The sequence below is a fragment of the Harpia harpyja genome, chromosome 1 (genome assembly GCF_026419915.1).
Source record: "Harpia harpyja isolate bHarHar1 chromosome 1, bHarHar1 primary haplotype, whole genome shotgun sequence".
Lineage (NCBI taxonomy): Eukaryota > Metazoa > Chordata > Aves > Accipitriformes > Accipitridae > Harpia > Harpia harpyja.
In genome coordinates, this window is record NC_068940.1 from 9,139,174 (window position 1) to 9,164,280 (window position 25,107).

Here is a 25,107-nt window from a genome sequence, read left to right on the forward strand (position 1 = left end):
ATGAATGTGACGGGGGAAAGATGAAAAAGGGGAGATAGAAAAGAAAGCAACATTTCGACAACAAAATCAAATTGTAGAAGTACACGAGGGAAAGAGCAGTTTAACACCTTTTCTCTCTGAACAATTTCAACCCATTTCCTATTAGCAAAGAGAAAGTGTTTAGAAAGTTGCTAGAGGTCAGAAGCCACAGCTGGAATCACAGGTGGCAGTAAGCAGGGCAGATAGATAACTCTGTCCAGCTGCACCTGCTCAGCAGCAAGGCAGTGCCTTATTCCTCACTTGGGTTGGTGCCCTCATCTACCGCAGCCCGTTAAGAGCAACGTACCTGTGACCTGGGCCAGAGCCAGAAGTCAGCTGAAGGGACAGAGAACGCGGGAGGCGGCAGCTAAGCGCTTTTGGAGGGAAGCGCTTTGGAAACGAAGACCCTCACAGAAGACGGAGACTCCCTTTCCACACTTTAGCACAACGTGCTGGAGCAAGCAACCCCACCGCCCGAGGACAGCTTTCACACCTGCTGCCCGGCTACGAAACCGGGGCTGGGGCTTTGGCTGAGGAGAAGGGACGACTTCCTCCCAGGAGGGACGCGGGCCCGGGCTGAGGCGAGCCTGCCGCTGAGGGGACGGCAGCTCCCCGCGCTGCCTCCGGGCGGCGCGACACCGCCGCGGCGGCCGCGGGAGGAACCGGGGGACGGGGAACCCTGGTGTTTGTGCTAAGACAAAAAAAAAAATTACTGTGCCCTCGGTGCGTACGCTGCTGCTGGCAGACCTCTCGGGGGCGCGGCCCGCACTGCGGACACCGCGGTCAGGGCGTCAGCTCTTTCCCGCCTCGGGGGACGCTTGGAAGCGGCCCGGGCAGACTGCGTCCTGCCTCGACGCTGAGCGATACCATCTCACGGCGGGGGGGTGGGGGGAGCAGAGGAAGCCTGGTTCTTTCCTGGCGCAACGGCAGAAAGGGGTTTGCTGGAAAGTGGTACGCTCCTCGTCAGGCCGGGTGCCCGAAGGACTCGGCCTTGTGTTTGTCCGCTTCCTCTGTTCCCCCCCGCCCCGCGCTGGGTGGGAGAGGCGAGGCGTCTCCCCAGCGCATGCGCGGTGAGGGCAGGCACTCAGTGTCAGAGGGGACGGAGGAGATGGCGGAGCCGGGCGCGGGCCGGAGCGGCGCTGGGGCGGCGGCGATGGCGGAGGGCGACAGCCAGAGGAACGACAGCGTGGCCGGAGGAGAGGCCGCCGCTGCGTCGCCGCCGCCGCCGCGCTCCCCTCCGGCGGCCGCTGCGGGGGAGGGCGGCGGGGCGAAGCCGCTGAGCGCGGCGGAGTACGCGCGGCGAGTGCACCAGTGGCTCTGGGACTCGTACTGCGGGTACCTCAGCTGGCAGGGCTGCCTGCCCGCCCTCCTCGCCGCCGCCGCCTCCGCCGCGCCCGCCTGCGCCGCCGGCCCCCCTCGCGTCGCCGCCGCCCCGCCGCCCCCTCCCTCCGCGCCGCCGCCGGGGGCGGCCGCCGCCGCCTACTACAGCCCCTTCTACCTCTTCGCTCCGGCGCCAGCCCACACGGCCACCGCCGGGCCGGGCCCCCGCGCCGCGGCCCCCGCCTCCGCCGCCCCCGCTTGGCCGGGAGCGGCGGGCAGGTTGGCCCCGCTGCCCAGAGCGGCCTCCGGCAGCGCTGCCGGCACCAGCGGCGCCCCCAGGGAGACGGGGCGTCCGGCAGGTGAGGAGGGGCGGGCGGGCCGGGGGTCGCCTGGCGGGGGGGGGGGGGGGGAGGAGAGGGAGCGGCCGGCCTGGCTCTCGGCAGTCGTGAGGGGAGGGAGGGAGGGGGGGCGGCGGGCAGCGGCCGGGTGGCCGGTGAGCCGGCGTCTGCCTTGCGGGGTGGGCAGGGGGCTGGGAGCGGAGGCGCCGGCCCCGCCGGTGGCGCTGGCTCGCTGCCCGCAGCGCCTCGGGTCTCCGCGGGCCCCTCCGCCGCGGTTCGAGGAAACGGTACCGCGGGAAGGAAGCCGGGGGGTTTGCAACATTGGGGGTCGCTGCGCTTCTGTGGGCTGCGGACCGGGGCACGTAGCTGTGCCTTGTCAAAAAAAAGAAAAAAAAAAAAAAAAGGTGACGGCCCAAATAGCGAGTCGGTAAATCTAGAACTTAATCCCTTAGCAGGTTTGAGGGGGTTGACTTGTGCGTACAGCTTATAACTCCAGTGCTTGTAAGGTGTTTTTGTGGATACGAAGGAGTTTATTTTTTCCAGTGAAACTTATTCTTCTGGTCGCAGGCTTGTGATGCACCTAGCTTTATATGTAGCCTGTTTGGAGGCTCTTGGTGCTCAAATAAAACATTTAATGAAATCGAAGCAGAGAAGTAAAAACATGCTTACATTTTAACAGGCTAGCAGCAGGACCTGACATAAATAAAAGTCTGTTATGGCTATAGTTATTGAAGACCTTGCATAGCAGTGCTTTTGTTTATATTTGTTCAAGAGTAGGACAAACTTGCTCTGATCACATCAGAGATAAAACCCGAAGCACAAACATTTCCTCACAAGCCGAGGAGCCCATAGGTGGCATTCCCCGAGCGTTTGGTAGCGCCTTGAGTAATGGCAGAAAACCATGGAGCAGAACACTGCCGAAGAACTTTGGAGAAAAGCCAGATCTCCTTTCTTTCTGCAGGGCAAAGTACAGCATTACTGATCTGTAAGATTATTTATAAGCTCAATGGCTGCGTGTGAGGGGAGAGCGTTTTTGGTTGCTTTTTCTTTCTTTTGAAGGGAAGGGAATCTAGCTTCTGAACTTGCTTCTTTTTTGTGTTTTTGAGCAGATGTTGTTTAAACAAGTTTATAACACAAAGTAGTATTTTCTTTAATTGTGCCCTGGTTCTGAGTTATAGATTGCTTATAAACAGATATTGCCAGTCATTGAAAAAGAGGATACGGACAAAGGCTAGACTGAAATGATTCTTCAATTTTTAGTTCTTTGGGAGCTAATTCCATATGTTAAAGGTAGTTTGGGCATGAATAGCATTTCATGCTGCTGAACATGGTTATTCTGAATGCGAAATACTGTTGTAGCACCTGGCCTGCTTAAGGGAGCTCTGTATGTGATACAACACAATTGTGAACAAAGACTGTTGTGCTGGTGCTTTGGCTCCAGATTGCAAATGGATCTATCTGGAACAGCTAAAGCAATTACAGCTCCTTCTTTTCTGCTGCAGATTATTGCCCACACAGCAGACTGGGCCGGGCAGGTCATGTATCTGTCCCTACAGCACTGCAGTTTACAGCCTGGTGTGCTTACATAAGCTGAAATAAGTGACAGCTTATGTTAATGTTGCAGATTTTAAACTGGAATGTCAAAAAGTGGAATTGGTAACTGCCTCTTCCAGTTCAGTCTGCCTGCAGGTGTGTGTCAGAGCACCAGTATGGTGGACGGTCATCACGATTTAAGATGCTTCCTCCCCTTACCCCTCCCTGCCTTACTGCAGGAGATTACTGCTCTTCTGCTGGGAACAGTAGGGCAAAAAGTGCGTCCAAGCCTCAGCTGCCCTGTGGCTGACTGGTGCAAACCCATCTTTGTTACTAGCTTAATGTTAAGATCCAAGACTTTGAGCTGAGATGGATGCGTGTTGTATTTGGCTGTCCCTGCCATACAAGTAGTAACCCCTGGCAAAAGAGTGGATTTCTGGTATGAGGAACATCTCAAATCACTACAATGGAAATCTGCTAGAGTCTAAGGGTTGTCAAGGTTTCTTAATATAATGGAGTTTAACATAATTTAAATACTTATTTTCTTAGTCCCACTTAGCTTCTTCCTTATTCAGTCATTGAATTTAATATATTCAAATGAAACTATGCCACTAACTTCAACAAACGTGCTCCTTTTAACAGAGCAAATGAACGCTTTTATCTGGTGCTGTATGCTCAAGCTGGGATTGGGAGACTGGCTATGCTCCCTTCTGCCTTAGTTGAAGAATCTTTAATTAGAATTTAATTGACAACTTGGACATGCTTTGACAATGAGAATTGAATCCGTTGTAGTAGTTATATATGTAACAGTCATGCTACTTGATAGTATCGATGCAGAGTGATGGGTGAAACAGGTATGGAACAAAGATATTTAAACCAAAGTATGTTAGGTAAGAACTTGCTCTTACCTAATCACTGCTTGATTATATTTAACCCATTTAAAAAGCACCCAAGTGCCATGGGCGTTCAGCTTTGCTTGCATAGCTTGTGAGGCTGGGGATGGCAGCATCAGTCTCAGCAGTTGAACTGTGGAGGTTTATTCTAAGTGAAATTTGATGATTGGAGAGAGGAATGATTTTCTTTCCTCTTTCCTTTTCTCCTTTCCCTTTGTGTGAGGGTAGGCATTCTCAGAAACACTAACAAACCCAGTCACTATTTTCCACAAGTTATGTCTCGTAGTACTTGGGTATTTCTAAATGAAGTCTTGATGTGAGTCCTTGCTGGTTTCATGTGAGAGTCATGTTTGCCCTTTGGGAAATAGAGGCGTAGATGGGTCCAGATGAAATTATTTTGCAACACTATTCCTTGGAAACTTTCGAAAATACTCTTTAATAATTGTTTTCTTTGCTTTAATCATCTGAGGTAGCATTAGCAACAAAAGCTTGTAACTCTGACTACTTTGTGTCCATTTGCACATGGCCAATTAAATAGGAGAAATGTGTTACATTTTCCAGTTCATGATAGGGCAGCATGCTGTGTTTTATTATAATAAGTAGTCTACAGGAATGTTTATGTCAAGTATGACTAATATTTTCATCTGCTCCCGTTTCTGGGTCTGACTGGAGACAAAATAGGCTGTGTTTTACTTTCAGAGAGCTGGTACTTGGTACATACGGAAGCCTTGCTGCTGAGTGATAGAGTAGTGGTAGTAGATCTAAGATCTGATGTTCCTCTTATCTGAATTCTCAGATTTACTGAAACCTGTTCTCTGTGAGGCTGTTCTAAACGAAAGAATACAAAAATTGATGCATTGTCAATGTACTTTGGTTCTTGGGTGGGATTTTGCCTGTAATCCTAATTATGAGGGGACTCGGAGTTCTGAAAGAGTTTGATTTAATTTAAGAAGGTTCTTATAACGCAATTTAAATAATTCAGATTTTTTTTTATTCGTACGCTTTTAGAAGTTGTCTTGAAGATGTGAGCTGAAATCAAGATCTTGATTATGTTCTTGCAGTGAGGTTAATGTGAAATGTTCTTTAGCTGATGGTGTTAACTTTGTGTTAGTGCAGTAAAATCTGGGTAATGTTAACTATTTCTGTTACAGGTCGGGAGTTCATTATCCCTTCGCTGGCACACAGGTTCATAGCAGAGATGGTGGATTTTTTTATTCTGTTCTTTATAAAGGCAACCATTGTTTTAAGTATTATGCACCTCAGTGGAATAAAGTAAGTTGAACAATTTAAAGCTTTGTTATATATACAGCTTTAAGCTCTTCATGTGCTTTGAGGTGTCGTGATGTATATATGGTATGCTTATGCATATGATGGCACTTAATAACTGACAAAAGTTGAGGAAAAAGCACCGCTAGGTTAACCTCCTTTTAAATACTTACTGATTTTGGGTCAGCTGATGGAAACAAAGAATTTGTACAGGTGTCTTCATAGGCTTGTAAACTCCTTCCTAAGGATAGATTAGACCTGCACTCTTATTTTGGGGGGGCAATAGCAAGATCTTTAAAAAGTCCTTTAAAATTTTCAAAGAAAAAACACTGACAAATAAACTTGTTTTTTTTTTTAAACAGCCTTTAAAAATGTAGTGGATCTGGCTGGGATATGGAGTTAGTTTTCTTCATAGCATCTCCTATGGTGCTGTGTTTTAGATTTGTGACCAAAGCAATGCTGACCCACAACAAAAAAAAAATTAGATCCTGCATGTCAGAATGTATGTACTTTTAAAATACAGCCTGACTGCTAGGAATGCTACCATGTCACAGTCTTTACTGGGCATAAGTTGGGTTTCTTAAAAAGTATGATTAAGCATCGTGTATATCAACTATACACTAGACTGAAAGATTCTTCATTTCACATTTTTATACTCGGATGTAATCATTTACCTCAAAGACTGTTTCTTTTTTATCTGCTTCTTTAACTGTAGATATCTTACTCCGTAGCTCATTTAGTTCCTCTGCTTTGGGTTGGTGTAATCAAATATTTTGGTCTGATTAGGAGATGAGAGCTTGGTGTAGTCAGTAATTCCATTACTGTACAAATGCATTTGAGAATCCAAGTTCTCTGCTAAAGAACCTTCCGAATGTTGACTGACTGTAAACTGATGCTATACAGATTAACATCTTTCAGACACCTTAAACTGCTGCTTGAAAGCTGTGTGGAAGAGCATCAAACCCCAAACAATAAATATGTCAATGTAAACGATCAGTGGTTTTTGTTCAGATACGTATGCAATCAAAATGCCAAAGTCTCAGTTCTGTTTAGTTGCCAAAACCTCCAACTCTAACCTGACAGCTTGTATTTCCATTTTGGTTTTAGTAGGCTGAGAATGATACAAAATGAAGTACTGGAAAGATGGGGAACAACTATATGTATGTTGCTCCTGTAAAGTAGTGAAGGTGATGGAAAGAGAGGGAATCTTTTTCAATTATTTTACAGTATATTCAATATTCCTTCTTTTGCAAGAGCCAATAAGTTGCTTACAAGTAACTTCAGAGAAACATTCTGGGTTTTGGCTTTTGGGGTTTTTTTGCTTGTGAGAGGGATGTGGTGTGCTTGAGGCTAGGCTGAGGAGTTGTCATGAAAAAAGTATGTCCTTGCAGGTTCAAGACAGAGACCTCAGGCCAAGGTTGTATTGAAGGGAAATGCAGGTTGTGCCATGCTATTTTCTTAATTCCTTATCTTTTTTGATCCTTATGTCTGAATAAAGAGTAGGGCAAGTAGTACAGATACAGATGGACTGTTTTGAAGTGGGGCTGCCCATTTCTACGCGAATAGTAATTCTCACTTACATGCATGAGTGAAAAGTCCTTGTCTAAATACATGTTGCAAGTATGTCCATTCCAGGTATCAGATAAGAATGTTAAATCTGTAGAGTTTATCTTGTGAAAATATGCAATTGACTCAAAATTGAGGCTTTGCGTAGGTTTGTTAGTTAAGAACCAACAGTTTCAATTGCTTCACGTTAAAAGCTTCCCCTTGCATGTGAAGGTGCCTGCCTCTGGAAGAGTTTGGTGAGCAGTAAAGACTACTGAGAATGAGGAACCCTGACCATGCAAAGGGAGGCTAGGTCTGCCTTGCTTGCTTAGGGAGACTGGCAACTTCTCCCTTGCATTTATGGAGCAGTGTGAGAATTTTCAGAACAATTCTGCAGCTTACTACCCAGGGACACCATTGTGCAAAAGTGGTAATAAAGAATGATCTTTTCTTAATGAAAAAGACAAAACAAACTAGGCAGCAGCTCAGAAGGAAACCTAGAGTTCTGAATTTTACTGGCTTGTTTAGTAGCAGAGAAGGCAAGGAGCTTTTGTTCTTTTACTAATATCAGAGCTGAAGGAGTGAATTCTAGTACTGAAGGGGTAACATCGGTATTGGGAGAAGGATGGCTTTAAAGTTCAGTCTTATTTTGTACAGGGACATCTCTAAATTTGCTATGCATTACATCATAGAAGAAATAGATGAAGATACGTCCATGGAAGATTTGCAGAAAATGATGATAGTAGCTCTCATCTACAGGTTATTAGTCTGCTTCTATGAGGTAACTACTCATAAACCTTAACTTCTATAGTTAATAGTTGTCAGTTGTTGAGTAAATGTTGAAAGAAATTCTGTCACCATTGGCCTATAAAGTAAATCCTTTGTACAGTATTTTGGATTATGCTGAAGCTTATGACATTCACATAGTTTTGAGGAAAACCAAGTTTGCTAGACCAATCAACAACATGGTGTTGTGTGGAATTGAAATAACTTTTCTTTTACAGATTATCTGTATTTGGGGAGCGGGTGGAGCAACCCCAGGGAAATTCTTGCTTGGACTGCGAGTTGTGACATGTGATACATCTGTACTTATTGCGCCCAGCCGTGTGTTAGTTATCCCATCTTCTAATGTCAGTATGACAACGTAAGTGCTCTTAGCTTAGTTGCGTTGCTTTCAGGTCAGTAGCGTGGAAAGCGTGTGATTTACGCCATTTCTTTATTATTGGCCTTTGCAATAATTAGATCGCAAGAGCTATTGTTAAGATTCTGTGATTTAAGAATAAAATAGCAATTATTCAATTGTGAATACTTCTCAGGCGGTAAAATAATCTTCTAAACTCTGGAGATTGATTTTTGTGCTGTGCAAAACTGAGGCATTGAACTTGAAAGTAAACTACCTACTAATATAAGCAGAAAAGTGAAAATAAGGCACTGAATGTTTTATTCTCATTTCAGGTCTACAATACGAGCTTTGATCAAGAATTTTTCTATTGCTTCATTTTTTCCTGCATTCATTACACTGCTGTTTTTCCAGCATAACAGAACAGCCTATGATATTGTAGCAGGGACTATTGTGGTAAGACGAAATGGAGTCAGATGATACCAAAAGATGAGATTTCCAGACTGGTTTTGAACATCCCCTCCCACCCCCAGTGAACGAATACCTACCCCAAAACTGAAATCGAGGTATCTATCAGAATCTTTTGCCCAAGTTAAATGGGAACTGATTCAGAAACTAAAGAAAATGTTTTGCTCCAGTATGGTGCCAGCAGCTACCTTCAAAGTATTGGGAGTTTTCATAAATGCCAAAGAAGTTTGGGAGAAACAATCCCTATTAAATCTGGAAGTATTAACCTCTGATTGATGAGGAAGAAAGTGGCTGTATTAACTGCGGAAGGGAGCTGTTCTGTTCGTCAGTCTGTGGAAAGCAAATACCTAGAAATACTCCACCTTAAAAGACATGTCACTCCTGCAGTTTTGGATGTTGGCAGGTAACGAGAAAATCAAGTTGTTTTCCAAGCAGTTGCCTAAGTTGTATGATGAACTCTGAGGGGAAGAGAACTGCAGTATTAGAGAGTAAGGCAAATCATGTTAATTAAATTAATTGCCATGTGTGTAGAAAGAGAGATGAGCAGTGTTTATCACAGCCCTTATCTGCTTCACAGATTATATTCCCTCACCTCTTTAAGTATATTAGAACATTGATGTGAAAAGTTTTTTGCATGATTGTCTCAAGCATTGTCATTTATTTCACATGTCAAAGCTAATAAAGAGGTGAAATAATAGCTGCTTTTTCTCTGGGAAGGTTATGTTACACTGCAGTGTTAGTGAATCGGCATGTGTAAATAATTTTGGAGCTATGAACAGTACAGATCATGCTAATGAAAGGTAACTTTTTTGCTTCTGTTTGGAGTGAAAGCACTTGGCCTATTTCTTGCATATAATACCAAGCAAAGCAACTGAATGTGTTTCAGGAGCATGCAGAAAACATTAACTGAAATGTGTTATGGGTGTAAATCTACAAATACTGGTTATTTTCACTTTATAGTTCTGGCTAATTGTTTGTATATTCAGAATAACTTAAATACTGAATAAAGATGCCTAATATTTTGCATGATTACATAGCTTTGATAATGTTTATTCTCATGTTATTAGTATCTTGGGAAAGGAATATAAGCAACACTGTTAATGTTTTATTAAAATTTGAGTAAGAGTTTGGAATTCTTCTAGAGCCCGGTTTTTGTGTGTTCCTCCCTTAGGTGTAAGTTGCCACTCAGTGCCTGAAGTTCTTGCCCTACCTTCAGTTTTGAACAATGGTTTGGTTGACAATAGAAATAAATGAGCTTGGTTCTCTCTCTTGACTTCAGGTGAAATAACTTAATCAGTAATGTGTTAATATTCTGCAATGTTTTAGTTTGACAAGTGGTGGTGTTCTGTGTATAAATACAATGTTTTGTGTGTGCATTCTGATCTTCATTTACAGTGAATAGTGGGAGAATGACATTTTGCCATCAGTTCTCTCTCCAGAATGAAGTTGCTACCTTTTTAGATAATGACTTCAGCTATTTCTGCTGAAGTGTAAAAAAAAAAAAAAAAAAAAAAAAAAAATCTTGGCTAGAAAACTGATTTTAAAGTCTTTGCATAATCAGAAAGTATATCTGTATCAAAATACCTCATCATTTTGAGGGTTACTACTTTTTTACACTAATAATTTATTACCAAACAAAAAGACTTTAGCATCTTAAATGTACTGGTAGCATTACAGCAATGTTACTGCCATGCATCACTACAATAAAAATGTTTAAGTAAGTAATATATGGCACTAAGGCCTGAATAAAGCACCTTTTGAGGTTGTTAGACGACTTGAAGTGAAGATGTTTAGCTGAAACAGAGCTTCAGCGATACTACTTTACTGTTCTTTTAAAGAATTGCACTGTTGACTTAAGCATTGAAGTTAAAAATTCAGGCATGGCAATGATCCTGCCAGAAGGTAGTTCTGACAGCTTTAACTGAAGTACCTTCTAGGGTGAGTTTTGCCTATTTACAATTTCAGGTATGAATACAAAAAGAAAGGTTGTTCTATTTACTGTAGCAGTGACCTAGAAACTAGGATTCAAGATCAGGAGGAAGGGAAAAGCAGCACTGTTGGCGAAAACTTTATCGCTACCACTTCAGGTATAAGGGGAAGTATCTCTTACGCTGTAGAAAAACACTACCCTTTCCACAGCAGGTAAAGAAAACACAATTCAAGAACACAGAGCCTGTCCATGGAAATACGTATACATTATGCTGTTGTAAACTCCAGCTTTTTGTGCAAGAGACAAACTAAGTGCATTGAAGATGCAGCTTTCTTTCTGTTTGTAGAATGAGTATGTGGCAAGTGATAGAGCTAAGGAAAAAGTGAAGTTTGTGGCATTTTTCTGATTTAGACATCTGGAAATACATAATTGCATATAGACCCTCCACAGCTACAGTGGCAGGATGTGACTGAATAGCAGCTTATGTGTGTGTTTTTAAAGTCTAGCTGCTGAATATTTTCTATTTATAGAAGTAGTTATTAGATCTCTACCCTGTAAGACTCCCATGAAAACAGAAGTTAGCCTTTGTCCTCCTGTCACGTCTAGTCCGTGGTTAGAAAAGTATCTCATTTTGTAATACCAGCACTGGTAACTGTACAAGTACTGAGCAGCACTGGCAGGAATGGCAGCAGCGCTAGCAAAAAACCCCAGCAACACTTCTGAAGACTGGTAAAGCTTATGCAATTATGTGAGTCTTCTCAGTTCTAGCTGTAGCAAGCAATCAGCTCTCAACCATAACCCAAATGCTGTAGCTCAGTAAAAGTTCAGCTGTGGTCCCCACACAAACAAGAGCGTTTCCTCTCATTTTACTAGAACAACGTCTGTTCTCTAAGAAGCTCCTCCAACTGCTACAGAAGTAGAAAAAAACCCAAATTACTCATTTGCAATGAGTAATCTTCAGTTAGAATGGTGGTGAATGGTTCTAATGTTAGCACTCTTTTTTTTTTAAATAGCTCTATAAAAATTAACTGCAACCATTGCAGCCAGACAGCTGACACAGCTCGAAGCTTAAGTCTATGGTAAAGCTCTCCTTCCTAAGAGGGAACTTCTAAGATCCTCTAAAATCAGTGTCACTGTCAAAAAGCAGAGGTTGGAGAAAATGTGTGACACCGCTCAGGTTGAGCACATCTTCTCGTACAGTTAGAGCTGCAGCTGCCTTTGTGGAGAGTTAAAACTGCCAGACAGTATTTCGTAGTTTTTATTGATGGCATTTATCCCATGGTTTAACATGTTAATTATACTGTAATAAACATGGCTTTAATATTAAACTTTTCCTTATTATCCAAAGTCACCACAGTCCATTTCAGTAAATATAAAAATATATACTTAATACTTTGTACAATACTGGTTTTTGGTCCAAACAAAAATGGATCAGAAAAGCCAATAAACTTACTTTAAGAATTCCCAATTTTTAAAGATTTTCTAAATGGATTTAGGCAACTTTGAATAATGGGATTTACATAAAATCTGAGACAATACTAAACAAAAATGGCCGTAACACACAAAATTAAAATTTCAATTTCACAGATTTGTTATGCCAAAAAAGTACATAAAGAAACAAAATTGTATTTACACATTTCATAATAAAATAACAAAGGCGAGACAGGTGATAAAGGGCTGTAAGAATGAAAATATAGAAATAGCATATAATTATTAAATGAAGAACTACAGATCTAACAAGTCCTTAGCATGGATCATCCTTTAATCAGTCTTCCTCTATCAGAAAATTTTAGTGCACGATACACCCAAACTCACTCACTTCACACATACACCAGCACAAACTCAGCATAGAAATCATTCGTTATCAACATCCTCTACTCTATACAGCATCCCTCGCTGATATAATTACAATTTCGAGGCGTCAGTAAACGCAGATGAGCGCACATAGTGGTGCAGATGAAGAGGTATTGTACAAGCCATTCACTGTGCAGGCTCTACTCACGGCTACAGCCAGACCATGCCGAATCAGTGAAAGAAGTAACTTGCTGGAGTCTAAAATAGTTTTGCTTGAGAACGGCCCTGTTGCCAACTCTATTTGTTACCAAAAAAACTAACTGGGGAGAGGGGAGGGAAGGAAAGGGCAGCAGAGTTTTATATTCCTTTAGGCAGATCTGACTTCAGCTAACCCAGCATGAGGTACGATCCCAACAACTGAACAATGCAGGGTAGTAGCTGCTTCGAAAGTTGCTTTACGAATCGGGCGATTATTTTCTACGTCTAACTGCAGTCTTTATCTTCCGACCAGAAGCTGAAGATCCAGAGGCAGAGAAAACATTTTTCCCATTAGTCCTATCAAAAGAAATGAGTAGTTCAGAGTTTAGGACAGTAGCTGAAAATTCAGTAGCAGCACCAAGTAGATATTCCAGAACAACTGTTTCATAGTCTTGTCTCACTAGTTATCAGCTGGCAACAAATGGCATATGATGAACAGGAGGAAGAGAGTTCCAGAACCCAAAAGCAATTAAAGCTCTCTCAATCAGAAGGTAAGTAGCAGCATAATGGCTAGATACGGATTTTACCCTTCAAGAACAAGACAATTTCACATAGGCCGATGTGTGATATTTCTGACAGCTAGGCTCCTTTAAAGATACCTTTGCTTAGTTAGCCAGTCAGGCTAATACAAGGAAGGATGCCCAATTTAGTTTCAAACTCCAAGGTTCATCTGAACACCTCCCAATTTAACAGCAGTAGAGGCTGAACACTGTCCACTGACATTACCCAAAGCTCAAGGGAAATTCTGATATGGTCTCTTACCCCACTGTAAATGCTGGAGGCTGGCTGAACGAAAATCCTGACGAGCCAGAAGGCTGTGCCGGTGCTGCTGGTGCAGGAGGATTCGCACCAAAAGTAAATACTCCTGGGTTATTTGGAAAGTTGAAATTAGAAGTAGTACTTCCGAACTGGAATACAGAACCTGGGAAGATGGGTGGAAGCAGAAGGCAGTAAGAAAGTTGAAATTTGAATTCATCCTTTCCAGCAAAATCCTCATGTTCTTCCCACTATCTTTAATGTTTGGGGGTTTTTTTGCCAGTCACTCAAGACAACGAAGTTGGGGGAGGGGGTGCACCAGAAGGGCCAGATCACTACAGGAACGCTGCATAGAAGAGTTCATTCACTTCAACAGAGAATCATAAAGGGATTCTTAAAGTAACGCTGCTGGCACTCTGATAATGAATTGTTTGCTAACTTCTGTACCACCATTAAGTTTATACCTGTGCATACTGAAGTTTAGTAATAAAGTCTTAAATTACAGTACTGAATCACGTAGATTTATATTTAAGTAAACTGTGTTCATGCAGTTGATCTGGGGACTTTTTATTTAATGTGCTAACACAGCACCTCACCTTTAAAAAAAAAAAAAAATTCCTACCGTCAAAGTAACTAATAAGCAACACAGACAATCCAGGGAGATTTTTATCTTTAAACTGCTACCTGATTAATGAAAGACTGACTGACTAACATGGTGTGCCAATTAATCTACTGATTAGTACAAAAATGTCAGTTACTTTTAGTAGAGGCTATTTTGTAAAACTTCTGAGAGGAAAAAAGGAGGCTTTTGCCTTTAAGTATTTGACATGAGGGTATCAAATACATATGTTCTGGCGGTGTGTTTTTCTTTTTTAATAATTACTAGTGTGGAACAGGTCTTTCTTACACTTAAATTATAAGGATCATTCTCTGCCCCCTTCCCACGGTATTTTATACTTCATTAGTAAAAAGAACTTTTATTTAAAGTCTTAACCCATAAATGCTTAAAAATAATTCTGACCATATTCTTACACAACAAAGCCCCCAATCCAAATAAATTGCAAAAGCCTGTTAATGAAGTCAGATAACAAAGAACTACTCTAACAAATCCAAAAATAGTAATTTTGCAGTGCCTCTGCCGTTCTGGTTTGTACAATCTTACCAGCGAATACCTCCATGGTTTTCAATGCTTCCTTTTAATCACTAGACTTCTCAAGAAAATAAACCCAACGTTTAGCGGCAGGGTTGCAACCTCCGTGTCTGCTAAGTCTCTTGTGGAGAAGGCTTACTGTGAAGCTGGCATACCTATGGCACATCCTCCACAGTCAGGAGTGAGACACAAATGACTTAACTCTGTACCCATTATTTTTATGGAGGGCAATTCTTACACTTAAATATGCACACAAGGCAGAAGTCTTCTTTCTCCATACAATTTAAGGTGCGCTTAATGAAAAATGAAATAATACATACATAATCTTTGAGACCAAAAGGGAAGAGACCAAAAATGTTTGGCACTCACCAGCACTGGGGGTACCAGAGCCAAAACCAGGCTGTTGGGTCGCTTGCTGTCCGAACACAGAGGGCTGAGTACTGCTCGTCACCGAGCCGAAGGCAGGAGGAGCAGGCTGAGCGCCAGCTGAAAACAACGTTGTCGACAGCGATCCAAAACTGGGAGCGCTTGGCTGGCTGGACCCTTGGCTCTGGCCAAATGCTGGTGGCTGGCTGGCACCAAATGCTGGGCCGGCAGCAGGCGCTGGAGGCCCAGAGCCAAACAGAAACGAAGAGGACGACCCTTGGGGAACAAGACAAATGTCAGTATATGCCGGGTTCCCCCCCCCCCCCCCCCCGCCCCCCAAGAATGAATCTAGAAACAAAGGTTCTAAAACCCCATGTTTCCCAAGTCTGGTAGCTGAATACTCATCTTAATTTCAAACTAATTGCGTGAGTATATAAAACAAATACTACATCAGCCACAACAGGAATTGCACCTTTTCTTGTAAGTAACATGACAAACACCATGTTTAACGAGAGTTGGAGAAAATTAAATCTCAAACACACTGGCTGCCTAGACTTAGATTACTGCATTAACATTCATGTTCTAGAAACACATTCCCACAAATAGTACGTTTTAATTTGTATTTACGAAAAGCTGTTTGTATCACACAGAAAATATTCATTCAAATTGTATTTTTCAAACATGCAAAATACAGCTCCTCATTTATTAGGATCAGGAGAACACGAATCTTTGTCAGCAGCTGCACCCCTCCCTGCCCAAGCGTTTACCATTATCAACTTCCAGAGGCCAAATCAAGCTTGCAGAGATCTCTCTACTCAAAAACTTGGTTTAGCAGAGTAATTCTCTACATAACATCAACAGACAACCAGCTCATTTGTTTAGCTGCTTAGGTTCTGCACGGCCAGCAGAAATACCGAAATGAAAATATGTGACTGAACAGTGACTCTGAATGTACAAAGCAGATCTGGTATGCAAAAGGGGACACTTTAAACAGCACTATTTACGTAATTTAAGCAGCCTTCATGCAACAGAAAATACCCACTATTGCACCATAACTTGGAATGGCTGACTGCTTCTCTTTCCAAGAAGATTGAACAGATATACAGTAAAAGTTAACATATGCTTCTCCATAAAAAAAAAAAAATCCTTCGTGAAGATGCTTGAAATATAGCATCACCTACTAACAAAATGACACTGAAAGTTACTGATTTGTAAGCAGGTTAAATTGATCTGCTGGTTGTTATAATGTAGGGCTGTTCTCTCTCTGTTTCTGTTACACAAAAAAGTGTGCAAATTTAATTTCTGTGAATGACAAGGTTAAGCAATCAGATCAAACTAGATGAAATCTCTTCCTCACAGGTTCAATCTTATTTCCAACATACTGCTAGGCTACCAGGAATACAGATGATTTGGTGGACTTAGTCTTGTGTCATACTGCTAAATTCATGCAGTGGGGTAACAAACATAAAACGTGAAGAAACTATAAATTCTTATCTGTCTTCTCTAAATTGCTAGAAAATTAAAAAACACTGACCATAGTGCTTACTAGAAACCAGTCCTTAAGCAGCAGCAGTGTAGAGGTACTGTGTTTATATATACTTGTGAAGGAAGGATTTTGCAAATCTTGACACTATTTACAACAGTTGAGAGTTTTAGGTACCAGAGAGAAAAATCAGGGAAGCTGTAATTCATTGACTTCTAACTGTAAGCACTGGACTGATAGTGAGAAGAAAGAAACTATCATTCTCATGGTGAAAAGTTCCTATACAAATTGAAGTCCAGTAAAGGGTTGTCCTTTGCCTAAAACAATGCTGCTGCCAGTTCATTCCTAAACTGTATTTCCCAGACTGTGAAACACTGAGCCCCAATTTATATTGTTGAATATAAATACTCAATATTTTTCTCTACTTCCATGCATTTGGCCTACACATTCTCCAAAGTAAATTATTCATGAAACAGTACTTCCTTGGTCCACTACGTAATGGCAAAAATGAGAAGAGCATCTATTTAAAATGTACCTGTTGAACTTGATGTGGTTGTGGCTCCAAAGGTAAAGCCTGGAGTTGCTGCATTGGTACTGCTGGCTCCTGAACCAAAGAGAAATGAAGCAAGAGCCGTGCCGGTGCTGGAAGATGTGGTTGCTGGTTTGTTTTCTTGAGAGAAGCCAAATGACTGAGATGCTGCAGATTCTGCAGAATTGCCAAAAACAGAGCTGCTCACAGTGTTGCTGGGTTGTCCAAACACAAAGGGAGCGGGAACTGGCTGAGGATTTGAGGATGAGATGGTGCTGCCAAACACACTGCTGCTGTTGGCCGAAGTGGTGGGTATGACTGTGCTGGAGGAACTTGAGCTCAAGAAGCTGAAGGATGGCTTTGCTGCTCCTTGGTCTGAAAGGAAGAACAGTACATAAATGACCACAGAAATGCCAAATGAAGTACAGGAAGTAGACTCCTGTTTCAATCACCGTACAAAAAGCAGTCCTGAATGACACCTCAACTACTATCCCAGCTACTGTCACTTCATAAGATCCAGATTTAATGTGCTGATTGCTGCCATCCATAATTAAAGGCATGGAAGAATTGTGAAGAACAAGGACACCACTGCAGTCTAGGCTTCGTTGGTTAAAAACATTAAGTACTGGCTGTCATTACCTGAACCAGCATTAACCAGTACTTCTGAACTCTTCAAACAAAAATGTATTTCAGATGTTCTTGGAAGAACAACATCAATCACCTCTAACAGTTTTATGGCTTTGCTCAATGGAGTACTGAAAAACAGAGTGATACAGTTGCATTTGTAGCTTGTTCGAAAATACAGCCCCGTCCCTACAGCTTTAAGTCAACCAAAGCTTACCATCCTCCAGCCTAACTCTTCCAAGCTTAAGCACCAGCAAGACCTGCTTTTAGGAGCAACGGAGAACAACTCTCCATTAAGACCACTGTTATAAAGTACTGAGTGCAGTTTTACACACTTAAAATAGAGCTGTCTTTTAAAGTCAGTCATTCTTCAGCTTTCCCTAAGCTGCTAGTCCGATTCTCATTATTAATTTGTGATCTTGTTTTCAATTTCCCACTATCTTTTTTCCCAGCAGTTATGGCCCCTTTTCAGTTATGCCATTTTTAAGGGACTGTACCATTCTTCAGAACACTTGTTAAAATTTCCTTTTTGCACAAGGTGCTTCATTAAATTTCCATGACTAAACCAAACTCCAGAACTTTACCTGGCAGGTAAAAAAAACAAAACAAAACAAACCACAATAAGTAATAAACCAAACCCAACCTCAACTCCACCACCACACCCATCTCCCCTCCTCCAAAGCCCACAACCCTCCAAAAACCTGTCTGTTCAGTAGCAGTTCAACCTAAGAATACTGTGATTAAAACCAGTATAACCCTATGTATTGCTTTTATTCAGGGTCACTTACTGATGTCCTTTTCTACATCACTTCAGAAATTAGAAACTAATTCTGTGCTCTAAAACACAGTTACTAAGCCATACAAATGGAATTTAACAGCCAGAATTTTTCCATGCAGTGATCACCACTTACCCACTGCAGACTTTCAACAAATTAAAGGAATACAAAACTGTGTAATATCTATGAAGTGATTTTTACACCTTTGTAGCAGTAGAGAAACAGCGGTACACCCTGCAGCATAGCTGCAAGTACATGGGAATAAGATATTCCCTCTCTTATCCCCTTTCACTATGAAAAACAACCCTAGTATGAGGCTTCTGTACTGCACCATACTACAGATTTTATCACCAGCTGTGCTGCTACCACTGAGACAATACAACTTCTGTGTTCATACAAGAAGCGATATAGGTTCCTTAAGGTGTGGCAATTTTTTTTGTCTAAACCTAGTGTTAACTCATTGAAATCTAAAATGGACTTGCTACATATTGTCTACACACCCAACAACCAGAACTAAAGACAGGCTGCATATAGTAATTAAGCTTTTTCTAAAGCTCTAATGCATGAATATATCAAATCCCATAGATTCTGTCCAGTGTGGCTTCAGAGGTATTATTTGATGGACACGAACAAACAAGGGAAGACAAAAGATGTTCTGTTTACCTGAAGTACTGGTTTGAGCCCCAAATGCAAAAGACGGCTTTGCCTGCTCAGCTTCCTTCTCTGATGGTTTAACAAAACTAAAATTGAATATAGGTTTTGCTGTGCTCTCCTCTTTGGTATGCTCTGCCGTCCCAGCTGAAAAGATAGGTTGTGCCTTTAACTCTTCATTGTCAGCTTTCTTTCCAAATGTTAATGGAGCAGCAGAAGTGACAGAGTCCTGTTTCTCTTCTGTCCTTCCCAAAACAAACTGTGAGGCAGGTGCAGACTCCACACTGCCAAAAGAGAAGCCTCCCTTTGTTGAAAGAGTTTCATCCTTTTTCTCATCTGACTTCTTAAATGCAAGAGCAGGTGATGCTACCTCCTTTTCTGCCACAGTTCCAAAAGTGAAGCCACTGACTCCGGTTTTATTCTCATTAGTAGCTATGGAAGAAGTAGAACTCGTGCCAAAACCAAAGCCTCCCAAAACTGGCTCCTCTTTCTTTTCCTGCTGTCCCAGGCTTGCTGTCCCAAACTGAAATGTTGAAGGAGCCTGACTGCTTGTAGATGGAAGTCCAAAGGTGAAACTGTTACTTTTACTTTCTTTTTTACTGTCTTCTGATTTAGAGTCTGAGGAAGAAACTCCAAATTTGAAGTCCCCTGAACTAGCAGGAAACTTAAATCCCCCAGTCACAGTGTCAGAGGATGCAGATTCAGATGCAATGCCAAACTTGAAGTTCCCTTGTTCTCCAAATTTAAAACTTCCTGTGCTACCTAATGTACGAGAGGATTCAGAGGAGGATGACTGGACACCAAATGTAAATGATGGCGTCGCAGCATTTGTGGACACAGTAGCAGTACCAACACCTGCAGAAGTAAGTAATAATGTTAAGCAACATATGATGTAATACATGTAATGTAGACTTCAGCTACATGGCTGGGAGTCTAGTCCTGAACTTCCCAGAGTCAAAACTGTTGAAAAAAACCCCCAACAAACCACAAAACAAATAAGAAAACTCCACACTCTCTACATACACCTTTTCTCAATGGTATTCTTCTGTCCACCACTTGGCTTTGAAAAGTGTACTGCTAACTTCTTTGAAAGATCATGCTTTTGGTCTAAACTCCAAATGAACAAAACATAAGGCTTGTAAAGAACAACTGTGTCATTAATACAAGCTTTTCTCTAAGCAGCATAATCTTTTTCTGGGGAAAGGGTGTAGAAACATAGGTACGTTACCTTACTTAAGCAATACTCCTAGAGGAAAAAAGAACAATTTTGCCATACCTCAAAGGAAAAATAATTGTACTTAAAAAAAACCTAAAGAAAAAATAAATTGCAGAATGCACACCTTTGTTCTTCTGATTAAGTATTACCTTTGAGCTCTGCTTTGGTGCCTGGCTTTGCACTTTCACAGGCTATACATTTTGTAGCTTCTGCTTTATTTTGGACCAAGCAGACCTCACAATCCCAGCTTCCTTCAGGCTTCTTGAATTTGTCTAAATCCAGAAATCCTCCAGCAGAAGCAGAAAATGCAGAAACACTGCTACTGGTCACAGGCACTGAACTCCCTGAGAAATAAGCAAGATAGTTAATAATGCTGCTTAAATGATAAAGTGAATATGAACTTTTTAAGAAACTCTTAAATGCTCACTGAAATACAAAGTGGACAAGCATAACAGTAAAAAAACCCCATCAAATTGCAAGTTAATTTCAGTCAAACTCCATCCGAGAATGTAAACAATAGAAACATCTAAATTAAGCATAAATTGAACCAATGACATTTGAACAGCAACTGCAGTTTATACAATACAGCAACATATTTCAGATGTAAATTAAAGATACTGTCCTCAACTAAAACTACTAAAATAATTTGTAACCCATAGTCAAAGTTAGCACCACTCAAGTTAATGATCGCTGTCAAGTGATGTGAGGCTGAGAATTTATCAGAATGATTCATCACCAAATAGCAAAGACAGACGTGTTCAAAACTACACCATGACAAAAAAAAAAAAAAAACAAAACACCCCAAAAAAACCCAAACCACCAGAGAGGAACAAAAAGCTTCCAAACCCACAACTCTGTGTTCACTACAAGCTACAGTGTCTTCAACAGCAGCAGAAACCTCCATAAAGAGGCCCAAAAGACAACACTTGCCTTCTGATTTTTCTCCCCTGTAAAGGAAGAGATGTCACTTGATGCTGCACCCCAACAGAAAGCTTCATCTCCATAAGTGTAAGGACTGAAGTGGACATCCAGAAGGCACAAAAGGATCACATAATTGTCATGTTCACCCACAGTTTTAAACCACTGAGGGTGGCATTTAAGACAGAGGCAGAAGATAATGTCTCAAATTCAAAACAGTGAAGACCGGAATGGGTCTTCTCTTCCACAGCACATCCAGAGAATTTTTATCCTCTCATTTTACTTGCCTCACTCACCCCCTTGACAGATGTAATATAACTGTGCAATTCTCTGCACCACGACAGTCACAGCAAACCCCTCACACTTCCAAAATTCCTCCTTGCAATGGCTAGAGTCTCAGACAAAGGTGCTAGCTGATCACTCTGAGGCTCAAAGTCCATGAGAATAAAGCTCCCTCTGAAATGCATTATCTTATCTGAAGAAATTCCACTCCTACTGTACAGGATGATTACAAAAAGCACAATCTAGTCCACCCTAGATTTTGCACCCCCCCCCCCCCCCGGATATATTTGCAAAGGTGTTTTTTGACATAATAGTATATATTAAATGATATTAAGAGCCAATGAAAATTAATACTAAAATAATTATTTGTGCTCTAAAACCAATAAACCCACCACACTCAAAATCAACTACAATCACATATAACGGGAAACAACCCAGCGCTGCACTGAAGAAGGCGCACACCTCCCCAAGGTCTGGAAGGACCTCCACCTTCCAGAACAAGGTCACCCATGTTCTGGAAGGCTACCACTGGCCTTCATAGCCATAGCTGAACATACAGTTTTGTTTTAGCGTAAGACAACTACTTAAAAACTACACTGTCTTGAAATCTGGCTTCATACCTCTGCTCAAATACACACAAATGCTGAGCGTAGACATTTTTAGCCATGTTCTGTAAACACTGTTTCTACTTACATTTTGAAAGAGAAAAAAAACCAGTAATTTTTAACTCTTTCTATGGAGTTCACGTTTTTCCCCAATGAAAATGAGTAAATTGGTTTTACGTTAATTAAGGCATCCAGCTTAGTCATCCTTCCTCACCAGCTGCAAAGGGGTATATTTGCTTCAATTCAGCTCTGCATTAATACATTTCACAATCAGTTCAATTCATGTGACATGCTGGAATCTGGGCTGAGACCTCAAAAGTGCCTGTAACCATTCCTGCAGACAGGCACTAATCCATCCCGTCTGGCATACAGCCATGCTGCTGAAAATATTTTTTATATGCAACGTATTTTATTCTGCAAAGAATGCACAGAGGCTGAGATTGAAACAACAGAAAAAAGAACACACCTGGTTTCTCGGACTGACAAGCTACACATTTGTTGTCTTCTGCCTTATTTGATACAAGGCACACTGCACAGTCCCAAGAGCCTTTTGGCTTCTTAAATTTGTCTCCAAACCCCATAGTGACTGTTGTGTCAGTGCTGCTGGAGGAGGATGTCACTGTCACCGAGTTGTCTGTGACCACTGGCAACGTCAGAGCAGGCATTACTCCTGTTCCAGGCTTTGGTGTCTCACATGCTATACATTTTGTAGCTTCAGGTTTGTTCTGGACCAGACAGGTATCACAATCCCACGTGTTGGATGCTGTTTTAAATTTGTCTTCAAAGCCCAACGTCCCTGCTGTAGGGACTGCTGCCTTAGAGGCAACACATTGGCTTGAGCTTATTGTCTGTTTCGTACTCTCAACTGTTGACACTTTAGCACCTTCACATGTTACACATTTGCCATCTGTGGTTTTGTTTTGCAGACATGGGTCATATGTGTCAGAGTGCCAAAATGAGGATGCTTGTTTAGGGGTGTCTTTACCTGCAGAAAAACTACTTATTGCAGGCCTTGTATAGACCACTGTGCTTGTAACAGGCTGAGCAGATGTAGAGGAGTGTGTTTTCACAGCCATAAAGCCTGGGGGGGGGGGGGGGGGGGGGGGGGGGAAGAAAACACAGGAAGAGATCTTACTGATAAAGCAGTACCCTCACTACATGTAAGTTACTTAGAATACTAGACAGCATAAATTTAAACCAAGTGCCAATGGTTACAACTATACATTCTGACTAACTGCAAGAGGAAGTCCCTGGAAATCTTATATACATGGATGAAATTTCATATGCTGCACTGAGAACATTTATTTAAAGCTTGATTTAACTCTTCATTTCCAAGAAAGTTTTAAATACAAATCTTCACTGGTAGATACAAGTGTGAACAAACAGTACTGAAAGCTGACTGTCCATCATGGACTAGAAATAATCCAATTTCATTTTAAGACACCATGCCCAATCAAATCAAATTTCTGAAGCTATTTCTGCCATAGTAGATGACTCACATTTACTTTAGTAGCTGTGCAGCAGTTGGTACTTGGAGCAGCAATCCACATGGTATTTCCGCACAGATAATGAGTATTAATTAAGTAATAAAAATTAAGACAAAAGAACAATTGTTATCTGTAATCTTTGTTCAAAATGCACTGGACACAGGCCAACTCCTTATTTAAAGGTGCCAATTTTAACAGAAAAAAACCCCACCAATATGGAAACAGTAAAGAAAATGCCACAGCAATGCATGTCAAATAGCAGCACAAATTGCTTGTAAAGCTAAAATGAAGACTTCACTTTTTTATGATTATGTTGTTGTTTTGGGGTTGGGTTTTTTTTATATCAGAAGTAAAGTCTTTGAACAGTGTGGATTTAGAACCTGCTTCTGTTAAACCGATAAAGGAAATTAATGTCACTTCACTCATAGCTGTTTCCTTAAAAAAACCTGCACAGTGTATTTTCTCACTTAGCTCTTTCCAATAAAAAAGGTGCTGTCTTCTTAAGAGGTACATAGATTTGATAAAAAAAAGTCCTGATACAACTGAAGGCTTATGGGAAAAGATCAAATTCAATAAAGTCCTCCTTCTTAAAACAAAAAACATCACCTACACACACTTTATTAAACAGTTGAAAACAAGTGCAATTACTTAAAAATTAGAAAAGGGTTTTTAAAGTGAAACAGCCCACTTCTATTTAAAATTTACATTTGAATCCATAGTAACTGTTATCATTTAAGGCCAAAAGATTTGCAGCTTTTGAAACATCTTTAGGAATGAAACTGTCTTTACTATTCTTAATTTCCAGAGATAGTGAAGGTGGGAGAGGAATGTTTGTAAAGCATTTTACAAACATTTCCTTTCCAATTCCATAAATTTTAATTTTTTTAAATGAAATACTGATTATTTGACTAATTCTCCTTTACTTCTTTTACAATTACATCCTAACACATAAAGGAGAAGCAATGCATCTGGTTTGAAGCTGCCGTTTTCCATTCAGCAATAAAAGCCACTTATAACAGAAAGGGAGATCAACCCCAACAGATGCAGCGTTTAATATAATGCTCTCCTATGTTTGGATTTATGGCTAATATTGCATTAACTGTGACAAAGTGGGTTTTTTCTTGTTGTTGCAGTGGATTTTTAAAAAATCAATGTAGTTATATGCTAGCATATTTTTTGCAATATCCTTTTAGGAGGAGTTCATTATCTCACCAGGACTTTTTAAAATGTCTAACACACTTCCTTCCTTTAAGACCTTCGCAGGTTTGGACGGGCCATCGTATTCTTCTTCTTTTTTCTTCTTATTGCTGGTGCTGTTTACAGTGGTGGTATCTTTAAAAACAAAACAAAACAAAAAACACCTTTCACAAAGAAATCCACTTAAAATATATTCACATTTGCTAGAACCAAGAATTTCCAAGTTTCATGCTTATAAAAGAATCTTCAAAATTCTACCTTATTTACAACAGTTTATAATTACGATTTGGTTAAAAGCAGATCTGTCACTGAAAACACACTTTGCCTGGAATTGCTAATATGCTCAGAAAGGATAGATTTACTATTTAATATACAAAAAAAGAAAATCAGCACTTCAGATCTGAAATGCTTAAATTTCTGTTACCTAGAGTAAGTAAGGACGTCACTGGTGTATCACTGGATCCAGAAAGCTCTGCTGATTTTACAACAGGAACACTAAATGTAAACCCAATCTGCTATGAAAGAGAGAGATTTTTCAGATTCTGAAACTAAAGGAACTTTAATCAAGTTTCACACACAAATAA

At 41.1% G+C, this 25,107-nt stretch overlaps 2 protein-coding genes across 5 annotated transcripts in view; one reads left to right on the plus strand and one right to left on the minus strand.

Moving 5' to 3' along the window:
• Positions 1-1,090: 1,090 nt before the first annotated feature.
• Positions 1,091-9,768, plus strand: FAM8A1 (family with sequence similarity 8 member A1). Its single transcript, XM_052814079.1, has 5 exons — positions 1,091-1,697; positions 5,254-5,374; positions 7,571-7,694; positions 7,918-8,057; positions 8,369-9,768. Exons 1-5 carry the CDS (start codon positions 1,127-1,129, stop codon positions 8,511-8,513), a joined length of 1,101 nt encoding a protein of 366 aa, XP_052670039.1. The 5' UTR covers positions 1,091-1,126; the 3' UTR covers positions 8,514-9,768.
• A 1,907-nt stretch (positions 9,769-11,675) lies between these two features.
• NUP153 (nucleoporin 153) overlaps positions 11,676-25,107 on the minus strand; it is a 46,340-nt gene continuing 32,908 nt past the window's right edge. For 3 of the 4 annotated variants that reach the window (XM_052813812.1, XM_052813974.1, XM_052813724.1), the window contains 9 exons: positions 24,948-25,038; positions 24,539-24,658; positions 22,306-22,920; positions 20,184-20,378; positions 18,831-19,673; positions 16,774-17,142; positions 14,759-15,031; positions 13,246-13,405; positions 11,676-12,780 (listed from right to left, as the gene is read on the minus strand). In XM_052813812.1, the coding sequence (XP_052669772.1) occupies positions 12,696-12,780; positions 13,246-13,405; positions 14,759-15,031; positions 16,774-17,142; positions 18,831-19,673; positions 20,184-20,378; positions 22,306-22,920; positions 24,539-24,658; positions 24,948-25,038 (2,751 nt within the window). In that variant the 3' untranslated portion in view covers positions 11,676-12,695. The remainder of the gene's footprint in view (positions 12,781-13,245; positions 13,406-14,758; positions 15,032-16,773; positions 17,143-18,830; positions 19,674-20,183; positions 20,379-22,305; positions 22,921-24,538; positions 24,659-24,947; positions 25,039-25,107) is intronic. The other variant, XM_052813898.1, reaches the window with a different exon arrangement.